The 21,754-nt window shown below is 51.2% G+C and overlaps 1 protein-coding gene across 1 annotated transcript in view; it reads right to left on the bottom strand.

Moving 5' to 3' along the window:
• Positions 1-21,754, bottom strand: part of LOC135910892 (uncharacterized) — a 257,520-nt gene that overhangs the window by 15,899 nt on the left and 219,867 nt on the right. Inside the window, exon 5 of the mRNA XM_070532769.1 lies at positions 19,209-19,259. Within this exon, the coding sequence (XP_070388870.1) occupies positions 19,209-19,259 (51 nt within the window). The remainder of the gene's footprint in view (positions 1-19,208; positions 19,260-21,754) is intronic.

Here is a 21,754-nt window from a genome sequence, read left to right as displayed (position 1 = left end):
CTCGGTGACTTGAAAACGACAACGCACCCATGGTCGCAGCTACTTGGCAGCGGAGACGGCGAGCAGAATGACGCATATTTCTGCTTATTTCACAGGCTTCCGCAGTTTCAAGCACGCGGTCATTGCGACAGTCATCGGCAAATTGACTAACATGGCTGCACTGACAAGCTGTGTGGACCGCCCACCAGGAACCATGTCTGCCCCGGTGACATAAAAGGACAACGCACCCATGGTCGCAGCTACTTGGCAGCGGAGGCGATGAGCAGAATGGCGCATATTTCTGCTTGTTTCACAGGCATCCGCAGTTTCAAGCGCGCGGTCGTTGCGAAGGTGATTGGCAAATTGACTAACATGGCTGCACTGTGAAGCTGTATGGACCGCCCACAAGGAACCACGTCTGCCATGGTCACTTCAAAAGGACAACGAACACATGGTCGCAGCTACTTGGTAGCGGAGGTGGATAGCAAATGGGCGCCCACTTCTGCTTATTTCACAGTCTTCCGCAGGTTCAAGCATGCGGCCATTGCGAGAGTGATCCGCAAACTCACTAATGTGGCTTCACTGACAAGCTGTGTGGACCGCCCACAAGGAACCATGTCTGCCCCGGTGACTTGAAAAAGAGAATGCACCCATGGTACACAGCTACTTGGCAGCGGAGGCTGCGAGCAAAACGGGCGCTTACTTCTGCTTATTCCACAGGCTTCCGCAGTTTAGAGGATGTGGCCATCGCGACAGTCATAAGCAAATTGACTAACGTGGCTGCACTGACAAGTGGTGTGGACCATCCTCAAGGTACCATGTCTGCCCCTGTGACTTGAAAAGGACAACGCACCCATGGTCGCAGCTACTTGGTTGCAGAGTCGGCGAGCAGATTGGGCCCTTACTTCTGCTTATTTCGCAGGCTTCCGCAGATTCAAGCACGCGGCCATTGCCACAGTCATCATCAAGTTGACTAACGTGGCTGCACTGACGAGCTGTACGGACCGCCCATAAGGAACCACGTCTGCCACGGTGTCTTGAAAGGGACAATGCACCCATGGCCGCAGCTACTTGGTAGTGGAGGTGGCGAACAGAATGGGTGCTTACTTCTGCTTATTTTGGAGGCTTTCGCAGTTTCATGCACGCTGCCATTGCGACAGTCATCGGCAAATTGACTAACGTGGCTGCACTGACATGTGGTGTGGACCGCCCACAAGAAACCATGGCTACCATGGTGACTTGAAAGGGACAACGTACCCACGGTTGAAGCTACTTGGCAGCGGAGGCGGCGAGCAGAATGGGCGCTTACTTCTTATTTCGCAGGCTTCCGCAGTTTCAAGCACGCTGCCATTGCGACAGTCATCGGCAAATTGACTAACGTGGCTGCACTTACATGCGGTGTGGACCGCCCACAAGGAATCATGTCTGCCTCGGTGACTTGAAAAGGAACACGCACCCATGATCGCAGCTACTAGGTAGAGGCGGCGGCGAGCAGAGTGGGCGTACTTCGTAGTTCACAGGCTTCTACATTCATGCACGCGGCCATTGCGACAGTCATCGGCACATTGACTAAGTTGACTGCACTGGCAAGCGGCGTGGACCATCCACAAAGACCAACGTCTGCCATGGTGTCTTCAAAAGTACAACGCACCCATGGTCGCAGCTACCTGGTAGCGGAGACGGGTAGCAAATGGGAGCTTACATCTGCTTATTTCACAGGCTTCCGCAGGTTCAAGCATGCGGCCATTGCGAGAGTGATCCGCAAACTGACTATTGTGGCTGCACTGACAAGCTGTATGGACCGCCCACAAGGAACCATGTCTGCCTTGGTGACTTGAAAAGGACAATGCACCCATGGTACTTGGCAGCGGAGGCCGCGAGAAGTGTGGACGCTTATATCTGCTTATTTCGCAGGCTTCCGCAGTTTAAAGCACACGGCCATTGCGACAGTGATCGGCAAAATAACTAACGTAGCTACACTGACAAGCTGTTTGGACCGCCCGCAAGGAAACATGTCTGCTCCGGTGACTTGAAAAGGATAACGCACCCATGGTCGCAGCCACTTGACAGCGGACGCGGCGACCAGAACGGGCGCTTACTTCTGCTTATTTCACAGGCTTCCGCGGTTTCAAGCATGCGGCTATTACGGCTGTCATCGGCGAATTGACTAACGTGGTTGCACTGACAAGCTGTGTTGACCGCCCGCAAGGAACCATGTCTGCCCCGCTTACTTGAAAAGAACAACGCACCCATGGTCGCAGCTACTTGGCAGCGGAGGCAGTGAGCAGAGTGGGCGCGCACGTCGCATTTCAGCGCATTTCACAGGCTTATGCAGTTTCAAACACGCTGCCACTGCCACAGTCATCGGCAAATTGACTAACGTGGCAGCACTGACAAGCGGTGTGGAACGCCCACAAGGAACCACGTCTGCCACGGTGACCTGAAAAGAACAACGCACCCATGATCGCAGCTACATGGCTGCGGAGGCCGCGAGCAGTGTGGACACTTATATCTGCATATTTCACAGGCGTCCACAGTTTAAAGCACGCGGCCATTGGGACAGTGATCGGCAAAATGACTAACGTAGCTGCACTGACAAGCGGTGTGGACCGCCCACAAGGAACCATGTCTGCCCCGTTGACTTGAAAGGAACAACGCACCCATGGGCGCAGCTACTTGGCAGTGAAGGCTACGAGCGGTGTGGGCGCTTCTGCTTATATCACAGGCTTCCGCAGTTACAAGCACGCTGCCATTGCGAATGTCATCGGCACATTGACTAACGTGGCTGCACTGACAAGCGGTGTGGACCGCCCACAAGGAACTACGTCTGCCCCGGTGACTTCAAGGGGACAACGCACCCATGGTCGCAGCTACTTGCCAGCGTAGACAGTGAGCAGGGAGGGTGCTCATTTCGGCTTATTTCACAGGCTTCCGCAGTTTAAAGCACGCGATAGTCACCGGCAAATTTACTAACGTGGCTGCACTGACAAGCTGTATGGACCGCACACAAGGAACTATTACTGCCCCGGCGACATGAAAAAGACAACGTACCCATGGTCGCAGCTACTTGGCAGGGAAGGCCGCGAGCAGTGTGGATGTTTATTGCTCCTTATTTCACAGGCTTCCGCATTCGTGCACGCGGCCATTACGGCAGTCATCGAAAAATTGTCTCACGTAGCTGCACTGACAAGGGGTGTGGATGCCCATAAGGAACCACGCCTGCCCCGGTGACTTGACAAGGACAACATAACCATGGTTGCAGCTACTTGGTAGCGGAGGCGGCGAACAGAATGGGCGATTACTTCTGCTTATTTCACAGGCTTCCGCAGTTTCAAGCGCGCTGCCATTGCGACGGTCATCAGCAAATTGACTAACGTGGCTGCACTGACAAGCGGTGTGGACCGCCCACAAGGGACCATGTCTGCCCCGGGGACTTCAAAGGGACAACGCACCGATGCTCGCCGCTACTTGGCAGCGGAAGCTGCGAGCAGAATGGGCGCTTACTTCTGCTTATTCCACAGGCTTCCGCCGTTTAGAGCATGCGACAATCACGACAGTCATAGGTAAGTTGACTAACGTTGCTGCACTGACAAGTGGTGTGGACCGCCCACAAGGTACCAAGTCTGCCCCTGTGACTTGAGAAGGACAACGCACCCATGGTTGCAGCTACTTGGCAGTGGAGGCGGCGAGAAAAATGGCGCATATTTCTGCTTATTTCGCCGGATTCCACAGTTTCAAGCACGGGGTCATTGCGACAGTGATTGGCAAATTGTCTAACGTGGCTGCACTGACAAGCTGTGAGGACCACCCACAAGGAACCATGTCTGCCTCGGTGACTTGAAAACGACAACGCACCCATGGTCGCAGCTACTTGGCAGCGGAGACGGCGAGCAGAATGACGCATATTTCTGCTTATTTCACAGGCTTCCGCAGTTTCAAGCACGCGGTCATTGCGACAGTCATCGGCAAATTGACTAACATGGCTGCACTGACAAGCTGTGTGGACCGCCCACCAGGAACCATGTCTGCCCCGGTGACATAAAAGGACAACGCACCCATGGTCGCAGCTACTTGGCAGCGGAGGCGATGAGCAGAATGGCGCATATTTCTGCTTGTTTCACAGGCATCCGCAGTTTCAAGCGCGCGGTCGTTGCGAAGGTGATTGGCAAATTGACTAACATGGCTGCACTGTGAAGCTGTATGGACCGCCCACAAGGAACCACGTCTGCCATGGTCACTTCAAAAGGACAACGAACACATGGTCGCAGCTACTTGGTAGCGGAGGTGGATAGCAAATGGGCGCCCACTTCTGCTTATTTCAGTCTTCCGCAGGTTCAAGCATGCGGCCATTGCGAGAGTGATCCGCAAACTCACTAATGTGGCTTCACTGACAAGCTGTGTGGACCGCCCACAAGGAACCATGTCTGCCCCGGTGACTTGAAAAAGAGAATGCACCCATGGTACACAGCTACTTGGCAGCGGAGGCTGCGAGCAAAACGGGCGCTTACTTCTGCTTATTCCACAGGCTTCCGCAGTTTAGAGGATGTGGCCATCGCGACAGTCATAAGCAAATTGACTAACGTGGCTGCACTGACAAGTGGTGTGGACCATCCTCAAGGTACCATGTCTGCCCCTGTGACTTGAAAAGGACAACGCACCCATGGTCGCAGCTACTTGGTTGCAGAGTCGGCGAGCAGATTGGGCCCTTACTTCTGCTTATTTCGCAGGCTTCCGCAGATTCAAGCACGCGGCCATTGCCACAGTCATCATCAAGTTGACTAACGTGGCTGCACTGACGAGCTGTACGGACCGCCCATAAGGAACCACGTCTGCCACGGTGTCTTGAAAGGGACAATGCACCCATGGCCGCAGCTACTTGGTAGTGGAGGTGGCGAACAGAATGGGTGCTTACTTCTGCTTATTTTGGAGGCTTTCGCAGTTTCATGCACGCTGCCATTGCGACAGTCATCGGCAAATTGACTAACGTGGCTGCACTGACATGTGGTGTGGACCGCCCACAAGAAACCATGGCTACCATGGTGACTTGAAAGGGACAACGTACCCACGGTTGAAGCTACTTGGCAGCGGAGGCGGCGAGCAGAATGGGCGCTTACTTCTTATTTCGCAGGCTTCCGCAGTTTCAAGCACGCTGCCATTGCGACAGTCATCGGCAAATTGACTAACGTGGCTGCACTTACATGCGGTGTGGACCGCCCACAAGGAATCATGTCTGCCTCGGTGACTTGAAAAGGAACACGCACCCATGATCGCAGCTACTAGGTAGAGGCGGCGGCGAGCAGAGTGGGCGTACTTCGTAGTTCACAGGCTTCTACATTCATGCACGCGGCCATTGCGACAGTCATCGGCACATTGACTAAGTTGACTGCACTGGCAAGCGGCGTGGACCATCCACAAAGACCAACGTCTGCCATGGTGTCTTCAAAAGTACAACGCACCCATGGTCGCAGCTACCTGGTAGCGGAGACGGGTAGCAAATGGGAGCTTACATCTGCTTATTTCACAGGCTTCCGCAGGTTCAAGCATGCGGCCATTGCGAGAGTGATCCGCAAACTGACTATTGTGGCTGCACTGACAAGCTGTGTGGACCGCCCACAAGGAACCATGTCTGCCCCGGTGACTATAAAAAGACAACGCACCCATGGTCGCAGCTACTTGGCAGCGGAGGCTGCGAGCAGAATGGGCGCTTAATTCTGCCTTTTTCGCAGGCTTCCGCAGTTTCGAGCACGCGGTCATTGCGACAGTCATCAGCAAAATGACTAACATGGCAGCACTGACATCCGGTGTGGACCGCCCACAAGGAATCATGTCTGCCCCGGTGACTTGAAAAGCAGAACGCACCCATGATCGCAGCTACTAGGTAACGGAGGCGGCGACCAGAGTGGGCGTACTTCTGCTTATTTCACAGGCTTCCGCAGTTTCAAGCGCCTGGTCATTGCCGCAGTCATCGGCAAACTAAGTACTTGGCTGCAGTGACAAGCACTGTGGAACGCCCACAAGGAACCACGTCTGTCCCGGTGACTTGAAAAGGACAACGCACCAATGGTCGCAGCTACTTGGCAGGGAAGGCCGCGAGCAGAGTGAGCGCATATTTCTGCTTATTTCGCAGACCTCCGCAGTTTCAAGCACGCGGCCATTGCGACACTCACTGGCAAATTGACTAACGTGGCTGCACTGACAAGCTATATGGACCGCCCACAAGGAACCACATCTGCCTTGGTGTCCTGAAAAGGACAACGCACCCATGGTCGGATCTACTAGGCAGCGGAGGCGGCGAGCAGAGTGGGCGCTTACTTCTCCTTATTTCACAGGCTTCCGCATTCAAGCACGCGGCCATTCCGGCAGTCATCGGCAAATTGACTAAAGTGGCACCACTGGCAAGCGGTGTGGAACGCGCAGAAGGAGCCACGTCTGCCCCGGAGACTTGAAAAGGACAACGCACCCATGGTCGCAGCTACTTGGCAGGGAAGGCCGCGAGCAGAGTGAGCGCTTATTTCGGCTTATTTCGCAGACCTCCGCAGTTTCAAGCACGCGGCCATTGCGACACTCACTGGCAAATTGACTAACGTGGCTGCACTGACAAGCTGTATGGACCTGCCACAAGGTACCATGTCTGCCCCTGTGACTTGAAAAGTACAACGCACCCATGGTTGCAGCTACTTGGCAGCGGAGGCGGCGAGCAGAATGGGCGCTCACTTCTGCTTATTTCACAAGCTTCCCCATTTTCAAGCACGCGGCCATCGCGACAGTCATCGGCAAATTGACTAACGTGGCTGCACTGAGAAGTGGTGTGGACCGCCGACCAGGTACCATGTCTGCCCCAGTGACATGAAAAGGACAAGGCACCCATGGTCGCAGCTACTTGGCAGCGGAGGCGGCGAGCAGAATGGGCTCTTCTGTTTATTTCACAAGCTTCCGCATTTTCAAGCACGTGGCTATCGAGACAGTCATCGGCAAATTGACTAACGTGCTGCACTGACAAGCGTTATGGACCGCCCACAAGGTACCGTGTCTGCCCCTGTGACTTGAAAAGGACAACGCACCCATGGTCGCAGCTACTTGGTAGTGGAAGCGGCGAGCCGAGTGGGTGCTTATTTCTGGTTATTTAACAGGCTTCCGCAGTTTCAGGCGCCCAGCCATTGCGACAGTCATCGGTATATTGACAACCTTGGCTGCACTGACAAGTGGTGTGGAGCACCCACAAGGAACCATGTCTGCCCCGGTGACTTGAAAAGGACAACGCACCCATCGTCGCAGCTACATGGCAGCGGAGGCGGCGAGCAGAATGGGCGCTTACTTCAAATTATTTCACAGGCTTCCGCAGTTTCAAGTACGCTGCCATTGCGATAGTCATCGGGAAATTGACTAACATAGTAGCACTGACAAGTTGTGTGGACCGCCCACAAGGTACCATGTCTGCCCCGGTGACTTGAAAGGGACAACGTGCCCATGGTTGCAGCTACTTGGCAGCGGAGGCGGCGAGCAGAGTGGGCACTTACTTCTCCTTAATTCACAGGCTTCCGCATTCAAGCACGCGGCCATTCCGGCAGTCATCGGCAAATTGACTAAAGTGGCACCACTGGCAAGCGCTGTGGAACGCGCACAAGGAGCCACGTCTGCCCCGGTGACTTGAAAAGGACAACGCACCCATGGTTGCAGCTACCTGGCAGCGGAGGCGGCGAACAGAGTGGGTGCCTACTTCTGCATATTTCATAAGAATCCGCATTCAAGCACGCAGCCATTCCGCCAGTCATCGGCAAATTGACTAAAGTGGCAGCACTGACAAGCTGTGTGGAACGCGCACAAGGAGCCACGTCTGCCCCGGAGACTTGAAAAGGACAACGCACCCATGGTCGCAGCTACTTGGCAGCTGCGACCATGGGTGCGTCGAGCCCATGGCTGCGACCATGGGCTGCAACCAAGGCTTCCGCAGTTTCAAGCACGCGGCCATTGCGACAGTCATCGTCAAATCGACTAACGTGGCTGCACTGACATGTGGTGTGGACCGCCCACAAGGGACCACGTCTGCCCCGGTGACTTGAAAAGGTGACTTGTTATAGCCACTTGGCAGAGGAGGCGGCGAGCAGAGTTGACGCTTACTTGTGCTTGTTTCACAGGGATCCGCAATATCAAGCGCGCGGCCATTGCGACAGTCATCGGCAAATTGACCATGGGATAATATATGGTATGCGGGAGTGGGAAGCGTAAACATATGAAGGCAGTGCGCCATGCGGTTGCGAAGGGGACACCGACTCTTTGCAAATACCTGCGAGAGAGGCATAATCATCATCGACACCGACTTGGGAGCGTCGAGAGTGGCGCCTCGAAAAGCGTGGCGCGAGAGAGTGTGGCCCGTGGCGTGAGCAGTGCGCGAGGTTCGGTGTTCGAAGGAAAAGAGCTTGCCGGCTGTGCGTCCGGCCCATAGAAGCCATCGTGCCCGTGTCACTAAGCCACACCCGAATCAACGCTGTCACCCGCTGAGAGGCTTGCTCACCAAGCTCTTCCACTGGGCAACTGATCCAGGAGGGCTGGTGGTCCTGAACCTGGGCGAACTAGCGTTCCAGTGAGCTGCCACCGGGCTACCCCGCCAGGTGTGGACGTGACGTGGTGGCTGCTGCTGTGGGCTCCTGAGCGCAAACCCCACCGGAGGGAAACCGGGCACGCGGAGGCTCCGGTATATCGACTGTGGCCCAGGGCCACCTGAGCCCGCGAAGCGGTCCGACCCTGCTGTCCGACCCTGCTGCCCGACATCGTTTCCACTACGTTTCCCACACGGCGACACGTGCTTCCGCCTGAACTGTAGGCTGATTACATTTGACCAATACATATATATGGCTGTATATTGTCTAGAAGGTATTTTTGAGAACATTCGCGTTTGTGTGTAGTTTTCAGTGTGTTAAGTGCGTCAATACAAGTCTGATGTGTCTTTGGGCCTCTGCGTGCTGCTTCTGCCTCTTTCTGGTGTGATCCTGCACCAAATAACATAGGAAACTGCCGAGGCTACCAGGATTCACTCGTACATACAGTGAAAGAGGGCAGTTTTGCTTGAGCGCAGACACACATTAGTAGATTCGAAGAAAGTCACGGCTATGGAACTCTGACTAGGATTTTCAGACGCGGAACTTCACAGATGAATTGAGGCCTAACAAGCAAAATAGGGAAGAGAGAGCTGCGGAGCGAGAGGCAATCAAGGAAGGTGCTGAATTAGCGCGCTTAGCTGACAAGAGGCAGCGTGAGATCCTCCAGCTAAAGCTGCAGCTCCAGGAAGGAGCTCGGAATGTGCCGACAGTGGCTTCTGAAATTTTGACTGCACCCAGTACTTCCTCGTCATCCCTCAATCCACAGAAGTTACTTCCTTTATTTGACGAGAAACGCGATGACTTGCACGAGTGTGTACAGCGATTTTAGCGTGTAGAACCCGGGCAGGACAGGCCACAAGAAAAATGGGCTCTTGCTGCTAGCATGTGTTTAACTGGTGAAGCTTTAACTACGATCGGTCGGATGACTGTCGCCGATTCATTAGATTACCCGAAGGTAAAGAAAGCTTTACCACGGAGGTTCCAATGCACGGCTCAAGGCTACGAAGAGAAGTTCCGGAAAGCACGAGTAGTAGAAGGTGAAACTGAAAGGCAGTTAGCAGCAAGTATTTCAGCCTATTTTTATCATTGGGTTGAGATGTGTGACGTGCCTAAAACGTATGAAGGTCTACAAGATCACATGATCTTTGAACAGTTTCTGCGCTGTTGTGAACCAAAGCTAGTCATTTTCTTGAGGAAGCGAGAGTGAAAATCTCTTGATGAACTTGCCAGCTTGACGGATCGCTTTCTTGAAGCGCAGAACAGGAGAAACATAGGGAAAGGTCCCGATAACACAAATTATTTCGGTGGGAAAAACATTAAAGCTCCCACGAAACCGCAACTCATGTGCATTCTCTGTCACCGGTTTGGACATTGGAACCGCTTGCCGCATGTGGGGAATGATCCCACATCCTTCGCACTTGTTATGCGAAGGATGTGGGATTGTTCCCCACCTGCGGCAAAGTGTCTTTTTCATCCACTTTCAATTGTACTAACTTATAATTTCACTCTTTCAATTAGTAAGTACAAGTACTTCTTGTCCGTGGAGTCTTTGTTTGTTGGCTTCTTATGATATCATTACTAAAAATTGGGCCGCTTGGTTAACCTCTTTTCTTCTCGTTTTTTTAATGCTACGCAGTTAAGCATATAAGCACATTCCGACAGCAAATCTGCACCACCCTAATCTAAGCGCGATGTAAAGTGATGTTTGTGCATAGGCAGGCTGTCAGCGTGCCTGTAGGAATACAGCAGTGCCCGGTGGCATAGTATAGCTCAGGCATAAACGCCGACAACTAGTAGACAATGTCGTGGATACTACGAAGCTGACCCATATGTAGGAGCATTTATATATATATATATATATATATATATATATATATATATATATATATATATATATATATATATATATATAGCGCAAATCTATATGGCGCATGCGCATGCATTGTCTAAGCCACACACAAAGTTGTTTTCAGCGTACTGAGTTATAGCCGCAGCTTTGTTGTGTCAGTTATATTACTGTGTACACACAGCACTGACATAAAATCAGTACAATGGGGAGCAATGCGGCAAGGAATGGCAAATTGCTTGTGTTGTCGGGATATGAATAGTACATGTGAATGGCATACCAAATTCACCAGTATGCATGTTTTCTACTGGAACGATTTTACGTTTGGCACTGAGGCAGGGCCACTGTGCCCTTCTTACTACAAATTTGTGTGCTCTGTTTCACAGTGCTCATGAAGGTATCTTTCATTTGGCTACCCCAATAGTGAATAGATAATGGAGGAGACCAATCTTCCAGTTTTACGCACAACACCTTGTGTGGTATTCACAAAGCTGAACCTCAGAAAGTATTCATTAGTATCTCATGAAAATAAAAAAATGGCGATAAATGTTTTCTCACTTTTTGTGCGGGACTGTCTTCCGCCATATCAGCGTTTATTTTATTCTGCATGTTAAAGCAGCTACTAAATCAGAAAGAAAAAAAACAAAACCAAATGCTACATCAACCTTTTCACATCATGAGAGATTACTGAACTCGCTGCTAAGTTACTTCATTATCTTCGTTTGCTTTCAAATAAAATACAGGTACTTGGCAGCTGTTTATGTTATGCCATGCATTTTTTTTTATTTTCTGAAAATTTGCCTGCGTATCAGCTAGCTAGTTGGTCACTACATAAATACATAAACAACAAGCAGTCCATGCCGAACTAACTCAAATAACCTCTGTAGAGCTTACAATAGCATACTTATCATTTGCATCCTGTGTGAGCTTATATTTTACATATATAGATTAGTCAAATAGGATACGCATGTATGATGCTGGCAGTACCAAGCAGTCTCAAGTCGATCATTATTGTTTGATGCCATGGCAGTACCATTAAGCAGTACCATGCCTTTCATCGTACTGCTTAATTTTATGCACTTTAGTAATGTTTTGAACATTGTATAAATGCTAAATTAGTTATAAGTAGCAAAGAAGCAACAGATTGGTCATCCAGGCCAGCAAGAAAGAATTTAATTACTTGAGGTGACTCGGAATAAGTTGTCTTATCACCAATATAAATTGCTTAATTTTAAATAACGATTCTCCTTCAAAACATCTTCTGAGTTTATATGTTCATAAGGTTACCACTTACATATTGATTATATTCACGTCATAAAGAATTGTACACTCGCTGCCTGACCTTTAATTGCTTGCTGCACCAAGTTAATCGCTTATACACAACATTTCTACACATGGTAAGTACTTTATTGATGACTGAGCACATCTCTTATTTTTCCCCTCCAGTTAAGGTCTTATGTTGTTTCGAACGTTTATAAGCAGTAAATATTAAATTTCTCAGAAGACATGTTTTTGCATCCCTTCGTCTTCGGTGGTTTTATATATGTAAAAAAGGAAAAGGCATTTCATGCATACAAGTGCTTTAAGTGCGCTCTGAAAATTGGCAGAGTGAAAAATAAAGAAAGAAAACACGAGGGCAAGCAAATACAAGTATATCAACAAGCTGTAGTCGATACCTCACACGGGTGCAGTGTGCCACCTATGCAGCTGTATTCCGCGACAGATGTGCGTGTGTTCCGTATTCTTGCAAGCTGTCACTAGGACTATAGAAACTGCGCCATCGCCCCGAGCACGGGCATTTCGGGCGAACCACTTTCACCGATACTATCGTTTTCGCGTGATGTAGGGCACGGCAGGGTGGATGATTCGAGGGGTCTTGCTCAACTAGCGAAGGCAGCGCGCACTGATAAGGATCACTCGTGAATACGTCCCATGCTGCGACACGATGCCATTGCAATAAATTTTTAACAGATGGTGCAAATAAAATGACTGTGCAGTACTTCGAACAAGAATGACTGCGCCAATGCGACATACGCGCCTGCAAAACATCATGGGCGCGTTAAGTTAAGGCGCTCGAGCGCGCTCTAGCCAGCAGAGTGCGCTCTTTTAAACACAACGGCTAAAAAGCAACTTCCGGTGCGTGACTGCGGAGCATGCCCTACGCGCCCCACCCTGGAAACGGTCCGCGAGAGTGCGCGCTTGCTACGACTTCCGGAAGAATGACATGTTTCCTACTCTTTCCACCAATGCAAGCCCGTTCTCCTTGCCCACTCGTTCCTCCCGCCGCCGCGCAGGCGGGCGTCTGTGCTCTCAGGCGAGATCGGGAACGTGTTGGGAGGTGGTTTCGGTATCGCTGCGAGCGGACGCGCTGTGTATGGACTCCTCCTTCGAAGTCCACAGCAACCGGTCATTTCGACTTGAGCCTCTCAACACCGCCACCATCGTATCCGGGAAGCTGAGCCGCCCATTTTGAGCCCACCTGGGTGTCACTCTACCGCCCGGGTCGGATGTTTCGGCCTTTTCTCCGTCTGCCTGGTGCACGCTGAGGCTACGCCTGTCTTAGGCCTGGCGTCCGTGACCCCCACAGCCCACCCAGCCATGGAATACCAAGTAAACGGCACTGACATCGACCCCGCCGAAGCCTTAAACGGAGAATGGGAGACTGTCCTGCGCCTCCGCAAACAGTACCGCCCGGCGACTGCCACTCACTCTCCCCAAACGGAACCCAAGGGCGGCGACGGCCGTTCAACCGCCGAGATATCCCTAGCTGCGGCGCCGCCAGCTGCGCAGCGCCCACTCCGTACGCGACACGCGCCTCTCCCGCAACTCCCGCGGGGAGACTTCAAGATTGTTGTCCGACCACGCGGCGGTTTGGACGTAACCAAGAAGACCCCTCGAACGCTCTTCGCAGCAATCTGTGGTGCGACCAAAATCCACCTGCAGGAAGCGCTCGCTCAGGACCAGGTGCGACTGCATCCAACAAACAATATCTTGACGATCAGCACTCCAGAGGAGGCTCGAGCTCGACCTTATGCCCAAATAACGTCAATCCGCATCGGCACGAGCGCAACTGATGTCACCGCATACCTCGCTCCGCCCGATGATGCCGTGAGGGGCGTCATTCACATGGCCCACAGTGATGAGTCGCACGGTGAAATCCTAAAAGGACTTGTTCCCTTCAATCCTCAACTACCAATTATTGACGGTCGGGCCTTCGGGAAAAGGCGATCCATTATTATAACTTTCGCCACCGGCCCCCTGCCAAAGGCTGTCGGCTTTTGGGCGGGTATTCACACTTGCTTTCCTCATCGACCAAAAATGGAGGCTTGCTACAACTGCCGCCGGATCGGACACGGCCAGGATGTCTGCCCCGTCCCACCTAGCGGATGTTGCCGCAATTGCGGTGACAAGCACACGCCAAAGGAACCCCCAACCTGTACACCCAAGTGCATTGTCTGTGGGGACGAGCATCATACTGGGAATATTCAATTTAAGTACCGGTATGCACGCCCGCCACCACGCACCCAGCCAACCACCGGACGCCAGTCAAGAACCCGGGAGCAGAAGCCAGCCCCGCGAAAGTCATCGCGCACTGCAAGCACTACGCGCTCCAGTTCACGTGACCGTAGCCACAAGCCCCTGCAGGACCTCACCTGGGCCGACCGTGCATGAAAATCGCCGCCTGCCCCCGCCCAGAAAACTCCGGACCACAACGAACGGGAGCTCCGGGCCCTGCGGGAGGAGGTAAGATGCCTCACAGTCCTCACTCAGACTTCACTGCCCTCTCCTACTCTTTCTCACTCCCCCCCCCCCAACTTCACCTCCTACTCTATCACAAACCAACACCGCTCCCTCTCAATCACCCCGCTCAAAAAAACAACGTATCACTCCCCCACCCCTCACCTCCGAGCCGATCGATGTCGACTCCAAATTGAAAGACCTCTCCGACCAATTTGACAAAAAACTCAGAGATTGAGGTTCGCCTCGAAAGCAAATTCAATGCTCTCATCACTGACCTAACTACGAAAGTGGAGACGCACTTGGAAAGCTGCATGCAATCTATGCTTCAGAAAATGGTCAACCTCCTCGAAGCACGCCTCACGCAGCTCCCCCCGCTCTCTACCCCCTTCTCCCCACAGCACAACTAACTGCCATGGAACCCCACATCCCAATAGACGCGAGACTAACCCCTCTTATCCATCGCTCCAAGCTCCAATATGGCGGGACGGGGCAACAATAACTCCCTTCACATCATAACCTGGAACTGCCGCGGCTTACGGGGCAAGCGCGCGCCCCTGCAGCTTCTACTTCCTACACTTTCCCCAACACCCCAAGTCCTTCTTCTCCAAGATACTGCCAATCAGGCCACACTCCCCAGTTACAACTCCACACACTCTGACACCACAAACAGACCCAGGGCGTCCACACTTGTGCACCGCAATTTAACACACAAGACACATTACATCACGTCAGAGACGCCCTGCGTGATCACCGAAATTATCCATCATACACATACACTCACATTCATCTTTATTGCCGATATCTACCACCCCCCATCCCAAACGATGGCCTCGTTGGACTCCCTCCTCCGAGAGTTGTACCGCCTAGCAGGGAAGCACCCCGTACTTATCGGTGGGGATTTCAACAGCCAGCACACTGACTGGGGATATAAAACAACCACACACAGAGGTCGCCGGCTCTGGCTGCTCATGCAGAACCTCCAACTTTCCGTCCACAACAACTTTCAGATGCCTACGCGAATCGGCAACAGTGTCAGCATGGACACTAGTCCGGATCTGGTGATCAGCCGCTCCCTCCGTGATGTGACCTGGACGAGAACACAACACACACTGGGCAGTGATCATTACATTATACAAGTCACGTCCCATTCAAACCACCCCGCCACGCCTACATGACACACAAACTCATTAACTGGGACGCTCTCCGCACCGCGCGGACTGCCCTCCCTGACAACCCCATCACCGACATCACCGACTGGGTATACTCACTTCAGACTGACATCCAACACCATACGCAGCTGATTGAAACCACCACAGACACCCCGACACTAGACACCCGACTCGCCCACCTCTGGGAGGCCTACCACAGCCTCCTAGAAAGGTGGAAACGGGGTAAACATAACAGATCACTAAAGAAACGCTTAGCCGCTTTACAATCCCAAATTCAACTACATTCGGAGGAGCTCTGCCGCTCAAATTGGGGGCAAGTATGCGACGGCATCGCCGACAAACTGACAACCCAAAGAGCGTGGCACCTCCTTCGACACCTCATCGATCCATCGAAAACAAAAAAACACCACCCAACACCACGTCACCCGGCTCATACACACACACATGGACAACCCCGATGCTCTCTTGGGTACACTCCGTGACACATACACTTCGCCTGGCATACCATCTCCTCTCCCTTCATACACAGGACAGCCGAACCACGAACTCCACACCGACATAACAGAGGCGGAGGTCAGAGCAGCCCTTATGACTCTCCGCACAAATTCCGCGCCCGACCCCGACCAGGTCACCAACACAACGCTTCGTTATCTGGACAATCAATCGATTACTCGCATCACGGAGTACTTCAACCAGTGCTGGAAAGAGGGCAGCCTCCCCCAGTCCTGGCGACACTCAAAGGTAATCTTCATTCCGAAGCCCAACAAACCACTTACACTCCAAAACCTTCGCCCAATCTCGCTAACCTCGTGTCTCGGAAAGCTTTTCGAGCATATGGTATCAGCGAGGCTCGCACAGCACATGACAGACCATGACTTATACCCTCACAGTATGGTGGGATTCCACCCCCATTTGTCCACACAAGACACCATGTTGCAAATCACCCATGACCTCTTCGATCCGCTCATTCCAAGCCACACCAAGGCAGTCCTGGCTTTGGATTTATCCAAAGCCTTTGATCGCGTCGAACATCACGCGATCATGACTGCACTCTCCCCACTGAATGTGGGCGCACGTACGTACACCTACATTCAGGCATTCCTCACAGCACGCACGGCCGAGCTTCACTTCGGCCCGCTCACCTACACCACATACTCACTAAAAAGTGTAGGCACCCCGCAAAGCTCCGTCCTCTCACCTTTTTTATTTAATATCACACTCATCCCCCTAGCACGACAATTGGCAACCGTTCCTCACCTGAAACATACTCTCTACGCAGATGACATTACGCTATGAACTACCCAGGGCAGTGATGGCGCCATACAGGACACCATCCAAGCAGCCACCAATCTGACCCAAAACTATGCAGTTAGCGTAGGACTTTCTTGCTCCCCAGAGAAGTTCGAGCTGCTGTGCATTCGTCCCAAGAACCGCAACTTGCCCTGCTCCCCCATCGTCATCGAGCTGGACGGTAGACCGATACCAGAGGTCGAAACCCTCAGGATACTTGGTATGCATATCCAAAGTGATGGGAAGCACACGATTACACTCCGGAGACTCAGGCAGGTAGTAGGGGCGATCTCGCACCTTATCCGCCGGGTCTCGGGCCACCACAGAGGCATGAGGGAGCGTGATCTATGCCGACTTGTTCACGCCTTTGTACTCAGTTTTGTACTCTACTCCACCCCCTATCTCAAGCTCTCTCGCCGTGAAACTGACGCCATGGACGCTCTTATTCGCCGGGCATACAAAGTCGCCCTCCACCTTCCCATAAATACACCTGCCGACCGACTCTTTCACTTGGGCCTCCACAACTCAATCGGGGAACTTGTAGACGCACACCGCCAAGCACAATACCTTCGTCTCACACAAACCAACACTGGCCGGTACATACTGCACTCCCTTGGAATCCGGATACCAGCCAACGATCCGACATTACGCCCCATACCAAAACCCTTACACCACGAACTGCTCATTAAGCCACTCCCCCGTAACATGCACCCCGACCACCACGATAAGCGCCGCAGAGCTCGAGCTACAGCGCTGCACCGTTACTACGGCTCAGAACCGGACGCCGTATGGGTAGACGCAGCCTGCAAGTGTGATGAAGCGGTCGCTGTCGTGGTGGATCACACTCTCTCTGCGATTGGAACGCACACACTCCCCCCAGACAGCTCTCCCGAAGCTGCAGAGGAAGCCGCCATTGCCCTAGCTATCATCAACACAGAAGCACGGTATGTTTTATCAGACTCCAAAACTGCAATCCTAAATTTCGCACGAGGCCGAGTCCACGTCCCTGCTTTTTGCATACTGGACTCGCCCGTTGCACCCCCGCCCCGTCATGTGGAGCTGATTTGGGTGCCCGCGCACTGCGGGAATCCTGGAAACGGGGCCGCCAACCTCTTAGCCCGAGGTTATTTAAACCGGGCTCTTGCGGCCTCCGATCCTGGATTCACGAAGGAGCGCGCGCACACTTTCAACGAGCTGACGAATGCCTTCAAGGCGGCGCGTCAGGCACCCCGCACCGCACAAATCCCTTAGCAATCGACAAGCAACCCTTTGGCGCCGATTACAAACTCACACTCTCCCATCTCCTCTGACTCTTACTCATAATCACCCACTTTTCCTCACATCAGTCTGTAATCTCTGTCCCGAACCTCGCGCTTCTGCTCTCCACCTCCTTTCTCATTGCCCGGCGGATCCTCCCCCGCGGGGCCTTGAGCACCTGAAGACCTGGGAGGACTGGGAGACCCTGCTGCGTTCTGGAGACCCGGTCGTGCAGACCATGGCTACTGATAGGGCTGCCAGCGTTATGGAGCGAAGCAACATAAACGCTTGAGTGCAGTGGGGTCGTGCGGGGGCCCAGGAGCCTGCGTGCTCCAAACTCCTCAATCTTACAATAAAGTTTTTATGATGATGATGATGAACTTGTTGGCGCGCTTTGAGCTTGGCGCGAACGTTGAGCTTGCATCGCATACGTAAGCCGCTGCTGCTGCCTCCGTCGCCGCGCGTCAAGTTCTTCTACCTGTTCATCGTCTAACAAGAACAGCAGGAGTACGGTCGGCGGGGCCATTTTCGGAAAGCGCGCGAAGTGCGATAGCAGATGCGGAAGCAACCTAACATTCGCCAGACGGCGCGTTCGTGCACCCGAAAAGAGTCGGCGAAAATAGCCGTTCAGTTAAGCTCCGAAGGCGTCGCACTCGAGCCCACTCGAGCGTGCTACTTTGGAGTTCGGAGCGCGCTAACTTAACGCGCCCATTGTGACAGCCTAGAGTCGCATTTTTACCATGATGCGGAAAATTAAAATCACATCTGCAAAAGTATGCCAGAACGGCTGGAGGTTATGAGCGATCCCTTTGGACGGGGACGTGGAATGCGCCACCAAGCTCTTGCAATTATATTGACTAATGTAAAGGAAGTGATGTCTGCGACCTAAGATAGTTGCCAACCTCGAACACCTTTGCTCGGCCGAATGGTTTCCAATTGTCAACAGACCGCGTGTTCCAGTGCGCGTGCGATCCGCTCATACGGTTTGACCGTGGGCCGAATCTTGCGACAGGATACGCCTTTTGGGCGGCAGAACCCGGTCCGCACGCGGGCGGACGAGGGCGGAACGCACGGGCGGATTGACCATGTTTCGTCCCTTAGATAATCATCCAGGATGGTTTCTTCTGAAACTTTTTCTGTGAAATATTGCTGGTTATTTATATCCTTCTCCCCCTTCTGCAGTACGTGCTCTTCTTTCGCATGCTTCACCACCGGGCCTTACACTTAGTGTTCCTGCCATTACTTCTTTACACGCTGCATATGCAGATACCTAGCGCTGTTTGGCTTGCGGTAGCGTTTTACACGCCATATTGATTGTTAGCCTCTTACCAGTATTTCCCTGCCTTTCGACCGAATTTGGTGGTTGAATATGGTGTTTTCCTGAAAGTAAACATAAACACACAGTCAAATTTAGTCACATGAGTGTAACAAATAAAATCAGTCAATAATCCGTGTGTACGACTTGACTCTTTAACATTATCCTGGATTCGTAATTTTCTTTCTTTTCGAGAACAGTTTACTGTTGTTAACAATTTCTCTTCCCCGCCTTCTTTTGTTAGCTCTGGTGTGCCACAAGGCAGCGTCCTCGGCCCCTTACTCTTCTTAATCTACATTAACGACTTACCCACCCAGATTACTTCCTGCATGCGCCTTTTTGCCGATGACTGTATAATTTACCGTCCTATTCACACGACTGACGATCACTTAAATCTTCAAGCAGATCTTAACCTTATCGCTAACTGGTGTAACAAATGGCTCATGACACTAAACTTTACAAAGTGCGAGGTGGTGTGCTTCAGCCGAAAATGTGTAAATTCTAAATATTCGTATCATCTTAATAACACTATGCTTTCTCACACTTCATCATATAAGTACCTTGGTGTTGTTCTTACAGAGAATCTTTCATGGGCCCCACACATCACTTCAACATGCGCCAAAGCATCACGTTCTCTGGGCTATATACGACGCAATCTGCGAAATGCCCCGCCAAACATTCGAAAACTCGCTTTCCATACATTCATTTTGCCACAGTTAGAATTCGCCTCCCCAATTTGGTCCCCTCATCAAAATTACCTAATAAATATGACGGAAAGCATACAAAACAGAGCAGCCCGGTTCATATCGCGTAACTACAGCATAAACTCGAGCATTACACAAATTAAACTAGACTTACTTTTGCAGCCATTAGATATCCGCCGTAACATCGCTCTTCTGTGCTTATTTCACAAATATATTTACACTAATAAACGAACCCGGTTGCAACTACAAATACCGCACTCTTTTTCACGCAGATTACATAATCAGTTCAGTTTCATGCGCATATACGGTAAAACAAATGCATTTAATTCATCGGCACTACCACGTGCCATCCGTCTCTGGAATGACCTCCCTGATACCATAGCCTCCATATCTAATCCCGACACGTTCCGCTCTCAGTTACTCATGCTTTTCCCATTTAATACCGTTCACGAGTGACCAATCTAGTGTATGTTATCGTGCATTTTTTTCCATGTTGTATATCATTTTCATAAACGGTATTCCTTTGCTCTGTTAACAGTAACAAGTGTTCGTGTGCCTTCAGATATTGCTTTGTATTCCTAGTGCCTTCAATATTGTGTAACATGGTAATCTTTTTATAGCTTTGTTCCTATTAGAAATTTGTACTTTTTATACCTTTTACTGTTTAATGTGCCCCCCTTACTTTATGCCCTTCCATAGGGCCTGTAAGGTTCTTTTGAATAAATAAATAAATAAATAAATAAATAAACTCGAAAGACGAGTTCCCTTAATTGGCTAATACAAAATGAATCACGACAGTGCTAGAACGTTAAGCGGTTGATGGATACAAAGACCTTCCCATCATCTACAGGCAATCATCACAGTTCCTCTATTTCATAGTACCTGTACTGCTTAACTGCATGCATGTTCATTAAAAAATTATATTTGTCACATGTACCATCGTACCACACACTTTAAAGCTTCCACCGGCACGTGCACAAGGTGTCCAGCGCTTCTGTGAAAGCACAACTGAGTAGGTCTTGTCACCTCTGGCGAGCGTTCGGAAATTACCCACACACTAACAGCTATAATCATTAAACACATGTAGATCGTTACTAACTGCTGGCGCAGCCAAGTGCAGATACTTGTATTTTCTTGTAAAAAAAACATTCATTGAGCCCAAAAAAGTGCCGAGAAAGTGCCGTCTAGATGAGCTCTCTGTTCATGACACACCTGGTAGTTTCACAGTCGCCATTATCCGCCATGTTGCCTAATTGGCTGTCGAGATATCGCATCTTCTAACATTTTTGTCGCAAAGTGTAAGTTTCGCAAAAAAACATTCTTTTTTTTTTATCAAGATGACTGAACGTTACGTCGCACTCCTTAATGCCTTTTTTTCTGGTATGAGGCCGCAATAATGTTAGCAGTTGGAAAAAACTGAGTAGTAGTGCTGAGAAGACCCCGTGCATTGCATGTGCAGTTTTGCAAATATGTGGCTGTGGTCTGAGATAGCAATCATGACAGATTGTTGACTGGCAGAATAAATATCACGTGAAGAATCGTCGAAGAAATGGCCATTTTGAAAACGTCAATTCAACGTTGCGTAACGTTTTTCTAGGCCTCTGTTGCAGAGTTCTTCCAAGGCCTGAATGTCTGATGCGACGAGGCGTGCATAATAAGCTGATGAGCCTACATATAATGTGTTAACGGATGGGTTTTTATTTATTTATTTCAATGCCCTCAAGCGTCTTAGCGCTATATATAGGGGGACAGTATTATACAATCGTTAGGTGCAAGGATACAAATACTAAGGAATAGAACAACATAGTTACAATAAAAATGGGGCGTTTAGAAATGAAATCAGGAAAGTGCTTGAC

This window comes from Dermacentor albipictus, chromosome 2 (assembly GCF_038994185.2).
Source record: "Dermacentor albipictus isolate Rhodes 1998 colony chromosome 2, USDA_Dalb.pri_finalv2, whole genome shotgun sequence".
NCBI classification, from domain to species: Eukaryota; Metazoa; Arthropoda; class Arachnida; order Ixodida; family Ixodidae; genus Dermacentor; species Dermacentor albipictus.
The sequence above is the reverse complement of the archived record's forward strand: the minus strand, read 5'-3'. Positions and strand labels throughout refer to the sequence as shown.